Genomic DNA, 8850 nt, shown 5'->3' on the forward strand with positions numbered 1-8850 from the left:
CCTGTGGGATCAAGAGTAATCCTTTCTTTTTGATTTACCATCCAGGAGAAACGATTATGAAATTGGATTCTGTCATCATCACAAAATGATTCAAGATTCAACAGCAGAGATTAAAAAAAACAATATTACTGCCATCTTTGAGAAAATCTGTGTTAAATTTTCAGGCTACGATTACAGGTCAGTTTTTATATTTTTTATTATTTCAATAATATCCAAAATATAACACCTACATCAGTGTTGCACCTTAGATCAATATAATATGGACAAAGATATCCTGAGGCAATTTTCAGGTAAATGTCAGGCAAATCAAATCAATCAAAGAAAACACACAGAGATACTTGTTTTCAGGAATTTGAACATAAACCTACAATGACAACTTCTTACATTTGTTTTGTGCTTTTCTAAATTGAACCCACAACCTGCAAAGGCAAACTGCAGGGAGCTGTGACGCTCGATGAATTAAGTCGAGCAGGGAGACAGGAGCTGGAATCGTGTTAATAAGTGTCCAGGGTGTAAGAGCCCGGCGAATGCAGCCTGCGATCACCCAAATACCCAGAGACAGGTCCTGGGTGCCCCGGGCGGCTCTGTGCGCCCTTCCCCTGCAGCGCCACCGACCCCGGTGCGTGCCAACCGGGCCTCACCAGCCCCATGAGCTCGTTTAGACGCAACTCCTCGTGTCAGACGCTTCTCATGCACGAACAGAAAGTTGCCAACTCATTTTAGTGAGGGCCACTCATGGAGGGTGAGAAGTGAAAAATCATACGTTTCTAGTTTATCATTTCCTTTTTAACGTTCTGCGTAAAAGCGCAGATTATCTTTGAATGGTTTTAATCCCATTGCACGTCCACAACAACGTGTTTGAAATCATCATTTTAAATAATAGTAATTAAACGTGTCATGTGCATTAGTTGCACGCATTTGTCACTTTAGTGCACGTTATTAAACGTCTCCTTAAATTTGAAAAGCGGTGAAATGTTTGTTTTGAAATGAAGCAAACCGGGTCCAAGCATAGATATGTGTTTTAATTATAAAGACATATAAACAATATATGAAATCCATGTTGCAACACAACCAAAACGCTTCTTCAGTCTGTACGTTGTAGACTATATACAACCATTAGAATAGCCGGGCTTGGAGCAATTTGATTTTTTTCCCACAGTTGTACAATACAATCATGTGAAATGTGCAATAACTTAAATAATAATAAATAAAAAACAACCTTGTTAACACGTCGATTCAGAAAATATATCAGCCAACATGACATTTGTTTTTTTTCCCTCCTCGTATCAGTGCAGTCAGTCGAGGGAAAGTCTTTCATAATTGCTGGATTAAATTCAGATGTGGAGCTTAGTGCGCAATTCTACGTTTCCTATAGTTGTTATTGGATGTTGCATAGATTACAAATAAGAGCTGATGACAGAACAATACTGAAATTTACCCAAACTTATAAAAAACTGGACATTGGCCTGCAGTGTTTGTAAAGTACAGCAACTTATCAGGAGGCCTAAACAATTAGTTTTGTAGCGTCTGTTAAATCCGGATGAAACATCGCAGCGTCGTTACTTAACCATATTTTAAGATTATATGCATTCGACTAAAATGTTTTTTGTTTTTTTATTATTTTCCACACAGAATGATTTGAAAATAACTCGAGTGGGAGAGAGAGAGATAGATAGAGAGAGAGAGAGAGAGATAGATGTGGGGGGTGCAGTGGACAGGTAAAAAGTTCAAGAAAGAGAGAGGAGCCACATCAAGGCTTGTCGTTGCAGTGTTTGAAGAGACTCGACGGTGTCCCGGAGTAAGGGGTGCACTTGTCGGCACAGGTGGCGAGAGCGGAGCCCGTGAACGGGTAGACGGCGGTGGCCTGTCCAAAGGGAGCCAGGGCGGTGGGGATCGGCGAAGTTATGGTCTGTCCCTGGTTCAGATACGCCACCAGCCGCCTCATCTCCTCCAGAGCCTGAGCCTGCATGAGGATATAGTTCTTGGCCAGGAGGAGGGTGGCTATTTTGGAGAGTTTTCTCACCGAGGGGCTGTGGGCGTAGGGGATGACGGCGCGCAGACCGTCCAGCGCGTCGTTCAGGTCGTGCATCCTCCGCCTCTCCCGCGCGTTGATGCTGAGCCGCAGGGACCGCTGCTCCTTGGACTTCTTGGTCAGGGGGCCCCCGGGCTTGTCGTCCCCCGAGCGCCGAGCGCCGCCGAGCGAGTCGAAACCGTCCTCGTCGTCGCTGGTGTGCTCCCCGCCGCTCTCGTTGGACTTCGCGGTCTGCCCGGAGAGGAAGTCGGCAGCGGGCGTGAGCGGGTACCGTGCGGGGCTTCCGGCACCGTGGGCAGGACCGAACCCGAAGGCGGACTGTCCGTAGCGCTGCGTCAGGTCGAGGAGCGCGTCGTTGCTGATGGACTTGAGCAGGTTCTCGTCGCTGGCATTCATTTTCTCTCGCAGCATGGGAAGAAAAAAACTCAAGTGTCCCCCCTCGGTGCTGTTGTACTCACGCTGCTCTCTCCAGGAGTTTGGGTGCTTCTCCTCCTCTCCTCCTCCTCCTCCTCTGCGCGCACTGACTCTTGAAAGAAGGAGGCTGCGAGTCTCTACATGCGTTCACCTCCTCTGTGCGCTGCGCTCCCTCTCGTTGCGCGCATAGCCCACGTTCCTCCACCACAACTGGTTCTGACTGAGCCCGACGACACCGGAGCGCTCGTGTGTCCCTTCCCCTCGTGCACGCTCTCCCTCCTCGCGCCTTGGGCAGATTGTGGCTCGCGCGCTGCCCCGCTCGCGAGTTAGTATAGGAGCGCGAGGCCCGCCGGGGATTACGTGGCTGTCCAATCAGCGAGCGTTTTAATTAACTCCGGAAGAGCGCATGGGTCTGCTCCCGTAGTTCTGTCACAACGTTGGTGATTGCGACGCAAACTGACGCGCGTGTTTAATAAAAAAAAAAAAAAGCATTTAAATCCATTTCAGAGTATAGGTGGGTATGTCATCGTTGTTTTTGCTGTAACGTGCACGTGTTGATGCAGCAGTGTCAGACGTGCAGGGGAGGTGGATGACAGCAGTCACCTGTCTGGAGGATGGGCTCTTTGTCCAGATCACATAGATCAGGTAGGAGCACAGAGACACACCGACAGGACATTAAAAGAGAGGAAACTGTGGAAAACAACTGGAGTGAAACTGTGGGAGTGAGTATGCCGAGATAAGGCTACACAGGATTTGTAACATTCAAACAAAAGAGCCAAATAAATACTGAATAAAGCAGGTGGAGCAGGTGACGACAAAGATGTGATTCAAATAAAACAACCATCATGGCCCTGAAAAGCAAATCACAACGACAAATGGTACATATTAGTGTTTTCTTATTTTCCTTTGTTGTTGTTGTTTTTTTGTGATTTGTTGTCTTGGTTTGCACTTCAGAGCCACTGTGATCATGGCAGACTAAACACTACCTAATGGAGAAGGTGCTAAAAAAACAAAAAAATGTCTGACATTCATTTGATATTGAAACACATGAACTTGAAGAGAGGAACTCCTGGTGTAAGTCAGTGGTTTCAGCCGTGCAGCCTGTTGTGGACAGAACCCAGACACAGTGCTGTTATAGAGGAAGTGCTCCTGACCAACATTCAACTTGCACAGTAATACAACAGCATTGGCACCTAACGCCCCAAGTAAGTGAACGTAGCATCTTACACTGGGTGGACAGTAATAAGGGACAGACAAATAGCTTCAGTGCTACATGGGCCTCACTCCCATGAACTCTACAGACTTGTATTAATGTGTTATTAGGCCATAAATAAGCTTTTGCTCCAAATATCCAAGAAAAGAAAAGAAAGAAAACTATCCGTTTGCCATCTTCTTTCTATGTCATAGAAAGAAGATGTCACTGTTGAATGATTCCCTAAAGCACTGAGTATAGTGAATAGGTAAATGTGAGCATAATATTTCCAATCATACATATCACAATAAGCTGGTACATCACACATATATCCCAATATGATAACACTTCAAATGTCCCTGAAGCTAAGGAACAGGTGTCCTGACTGCAAACAGCCAAGTATGAAACTTCATAGTGAAGGTTATACTGCCTCCCCGTGTCCAGTGGGGAGCATTGCACCGTGATGGAAGTTTCATTTTTGCCCACAGCTGGAGGAGTTTCTTCAAACTCCGCTCCCCCCCCCCCTCACATCTGTTCCTTTATATTCTGGGGGGAAATTGTTGAGGTGATGGTGCCACCGTGTGGAGGAAGAAGCTAAATAAAAACAAAATCACAAAGCACCAAATACAAACGTTTGTGGAGGTTTAGATTTCCTTTGGTGGTTATTTGCTGTATAGTGAGGAGTCTGTATAATTTAATTTAATCTAAACCCTTAAAATATAAACATGTTTTGTTTATTGTTATGTCATTTGTAAGTTTGATGCAGGTGATGTTCTGTATGCACAGTGATTTATTAAACTGAGTTTGACCTCCCTCTCGTTGAGGGTTAAGGACAGAGGATCTTGTTAAGCCCTATGAGACAAATTGTGATTTGTGAATATGGGCTATTCTAAACAAAGATTGATTGATTGATTTGATGATATTGTAGCTTAACATATATCATATGAGGATCTTTAAGTGTGTTACTCTCTCAGAGTCTATTTCCTCTATAATACCCATTATTAGAATTATTTCCTGTTTGCCAAAGTAATTATTATCATGTGTTTCACTAATAATCATTTTATTAGTTTCCTCATTTTGCCTTGAAAGCCCACTAATGAAATGGGGATTACCTGATGTTTATTAAAACTGGCACATGCTGCTAATCAGTGCTTAGACTGACTTCATTGTTTAACAGTCATTAACTGAGATTTAAAGTAGTTATTACCTGAATTGTTCAGCAATTAAATACACTATCAAATCTGACAGTGATATGTCTCCTGTAGTAACAGCGTTCTCTGCATCTTCCTTATGTACATTTAAACAGTAATTACAAGTGAATATTTTCAATCATGATTAATTTAAATGCAATTAACAAAATGTTTTACTTTACCAATGCTGAATACAATGTGGCAGAAATAGACTGAAATAGAAATAGACTGCAACAAACAAACAAACACCAAAAAAGCAGTGCTGTAAAATTGTGGGAGTGAGATATTCAAGATAAGGCTTCACAGGATGATCACATCAACCAAAAGTGATTAATAAACACTGAAAAAACAGGTAATATATAAATATATTTCCTATTTGTCATTGTGACTGGTGCTTCAGGGCCACTGGAACCATGGTGTAAAACCACAAAGCAAAAAAAAAATTGTTCCCAACGAAAATAAGATATATTACCTAATGGAGAAGGTGCTAAAAAGGTCAGTGAGCCTTTTGACAGCAGGCGGTTTGATTTGTCATAGTGGGAAAACCACAGGTGTTATACTATAGTGACCCAGTACAATGTGAGAGTGGATCTAAACACCAGGAACCTAAAAAATATAATTAAAACTAAAGCAGCTTCATGAACTTCAGCCTTTATTTATTCTATGATTTACACCGTTCAAAACATTTTCTGTTAAAAAAAACCCAGAGAGATTATTCCTACACTGAAAAGATGTAGATGTGGCTACATATAGATTTTTACGTCACGCAACCTTTGACCTTTGACATCCAAATGTAACATCAGACAAGATTTCATCAGACTAATATTGAAGTACATTTCTGTCCATCAACACTTTTTATATGTGAGATACTCCTCAACTCATCAGATGAGAGGAGAAAGAATTTTAGATCTGAAACACAGAGTCACAAACTGCTGCTACGCCGTCTTCACAGTCCTCAGTCTGACTGTCGACAGCTGATGACACACAGAGTATTTCACCAGTCTGACGTGTGACCGTGGCCACAAATACAACTACATCAAAGTTTCAACCCTTAGAAAAAACCTCTCCGGACCATGAAATGATTTTCTCTCCGAGACTCAGATATGACTGTACGATACTTGGGCCAGCAGATGGCAGAAAAGCCTACGAGTTGGAAAAACTGAAATTCTTAATCACATCATCGACAACATATTATTTGTCCGCAAGTCAGTAAAATCAATTTAGCATTTCCTGGTGTTGTTTTGGCTGATTTATTTCTGTCAAGTCCAGTGGTCAATGTTTTAAAAAGCTATTTATGCACAATATACTGAAAAAAAAAACTTTAACAAATATGTATTTGTACCTATTGATCTAGAGGAATAATTGAATCCAGTTGATGCACTAATGTCACATTTTAACTTCTCTGGTCACATCTCCTTGTGTTCAACTGACAGCGTTACACACGGTCTTACCGAGCACTAAGGGCGTCTGATTGACAGAGAATGGAAGAAATGCACAAGTGTCAGCACACCAGCTAATAATACATAATGCTTTTAAAGCCTGTGCAGCGTTTCTACGTTGCCATGGCAACTGCAGGGCTCAGTTGCCACACAATGGTGGCCCATCACTGCACATTCGGCTGAATGTGCAGTGACGGCCGAGGACCACCATGGGGCAGGAAAGTCTTTTCTAACCGGGCGGACTTGGTGGCGCTGTCACATCTGACAGGAACAGTTCATGTGTCCCCATACACAGACCAGTGTATAAATACACGCAGGCTTTCAGACATGTGGTCGCTAACACTCACACTGTGCATGTGCTCCATCAGCCTGACACCCCCGACCTTATACATGAGGGTTTTTGATGCTCCTGAGGTGGAATGAGAGCGTTTCAATAGGAACAGTGTGCACATTTTAGTGGGTGTTGATATTCAAAGTTGCACCAGATATTGATCATTGATGATGTATTGATTGATGTATTGATGTGTTGTGTATAAAAACCCAGCAGGCTTTAGACCTGAGGGTTCTCCAGGCTGTTACTCATCTACTAAATTTGATTCCCACTCTCTCAATCTGATTCTCACCCCCACCTCGCTCTCTCTCTCTCACACACACACACACACACACATCAAAGTGCTGCTCTGAGTCAAGATGGAACAGGCTCTTTTGATCTCCCCCTGCCGACTCTGATTAATGTGTGGATTTACAGTGCAGACCCACAGGGACATGGCGGCCATGACACCCCTCTGCTGCACTGGAGTCGAGTTTTCCTCGCACCCAATCACAGCCCTTGATTTTATTCATGGCTCCAATCATGACGCTTTTTGGGATCAGCACTCTCAAAAGAAACAAACCAAAGCTTCGCACTCGTTCAACCTTAAGCTGCTCGCCTCAAAATCTGAGAAATCCCACCGCCGTCACAAATCACAGGACACTGTATTCTGTACCTGCCCAATTAGAGAGATTTCACAACGTCTCTGCTTTGCAAAGTCTTTCTCCCAAATCTAAAGCCTTTGCTCCATCTCAAAGGAGACAGAAAGGTACAAGAGACAGCTGCGGATCGGTGTTTTAAATGTTTAATGCAGCCGGTCGTTTGCGGTGGCGGGTACAGGTTTGCTGACGAGGATGGAGCAAATGTTGGAAAAGTTTAGTATCAAGCGTCAAAGGAAGTGTTTTCCTGCTCCGCGTTGCACATAGTTTTCATTGCATTGCACATTTTTAACACATTTCATCACAAGCCGAAATACGTCAACAGGGTTCTCATCTGTCTTCGTCGAGTTCACCCTAAAACTTTCTCCCCCGCGTCGCCCCTTCCTCCTCATCTCTTCCCCTCCATTTTGTCTCCCCTCACTGCAGTGCGATGCAGATTTTTCACAGGGCGGAGGTATGGTGGAGATAGGCGGGGTCCCATGAATAATTGTTGAAGATATTTTTACTCTGACCCACTTTGGAATCCCTTTTGCTCCCCTTAAAGGTGCCGCAGTTTAAAGTCAACATAAGACGTTCAAGCAAGTGCCGCAAATGCGCAGATCAATTCGTAGGTTTGTCGTGTGGTCGCAGCTGTCGAATGAATCTCTGCAGCTGCCTAACGTGAGTATTATCACTGTGTAAGTGCAGAGTCGTCTCACCTACGTTACCACAAGACTCCAGCATCAAGGTACTCTGCTCAGTATAAAAACACACATGAATATACATGTTGAGTACATGTACTCCTACTTCATCTTTAACTCAGGACCCTCAAGCTAAATTTAGTGGCAGGAAGCTCAAGTGTTAAAGTGGCAAACTCATGAAGTGTTTTATTTACATTTTATTTTTTTACAGTGAATGAACAAACATCTGCCATCTTGTATGCTCATTGTAGCATGACAGTAACAAACATGATAAATTAATTGGAGAACAATTTGTTTACAGGCACCGGATTTACAGTCCAATTTAGATGGAGTGGGACATAGTGATTGGCTTATAGACATTTATTGGTTCAAGTGGTCGGGGGATCTGATCTGGTTATTCAGTATCTGTACTGAATTTGAAAGCATTAGATATGGATTGATCGGGGTTGACACTCACCTCTCTAAATGATGAGGCTAGCCAGTGTGGATGTGGATGTTATTCAATTACAGACTGTATGATACATGTCAATCCACAACCATGCTGCCCATCGTTTGTTTGCAGAGGACATACACAAAACGTTTTATAAGAAACATATCAAAGTATAAGGTATCAATACATTCACAGAACATTACAGATAGAGAACTCGATGATGTGCTCCAGATGCAAAATTGAAAAAAGATTTGAACTAAGCTACCTGTCAACATTTTCCCCCGGAAGCAAAGTTTGATTCTTTGCTGTTGCAGTTTAAGTTGTAGATAAAATAAGATGTAAGCATTAAATAATCAGGTTGAGCCGATGCCATCATTTTTCCTGGTGTAAGCTCATATCAGATTTTCTATAATGTACATTTGATTTTACCATTCATTACATATCTTCATGTGAAAGCTGCCAGGTACATAGGAGAGTGTTGCTGTATTGCTGCTGACTGGATAT

General features: G+C 42.9%; 1 protein-coding gene across 1 annotated transcript; it reads right to left on the bottom strand.

Moving 5' to 3' along the window:
* Positions 1–1007: 1007 nt before the first annotated feature.
* Positions 1008–2773, bottom strand: bhlhe23 (basic helix-loop-helix family, member e23). The gene has a single exon (XM_035159076.2). The coding sequence runs from the start codon at positions 2441–2443 to the stop codon at positions 1751–1753; it is 693 nt and encodes a 230-aa protein (XP_035014967.1). The 5' UTR covers positions 2444–2773; the 3' UTR covers positions 1008–1750.
* Between the last annotated feature and the right edge of the window lie 6077 nt (positions 2774–8850).

This window comes from Hippoglossus stenolepis, chromosome 6 (genome assembly GCF_022539355.2).
Source record: "Hippoglossus stenolepis isolate QCI-W04-F060 chromosome 6, HSTE1.2, whole genome shotgun sequence".
Classification (NCBI taxonomy): domain Eukaryota; kingdom Metazoa; phylum Chordata; class Actinopteri; order Pleuronectiformes; family Pleuronectidae; genus Hippoglossus; species Hippoglossus stenolepis.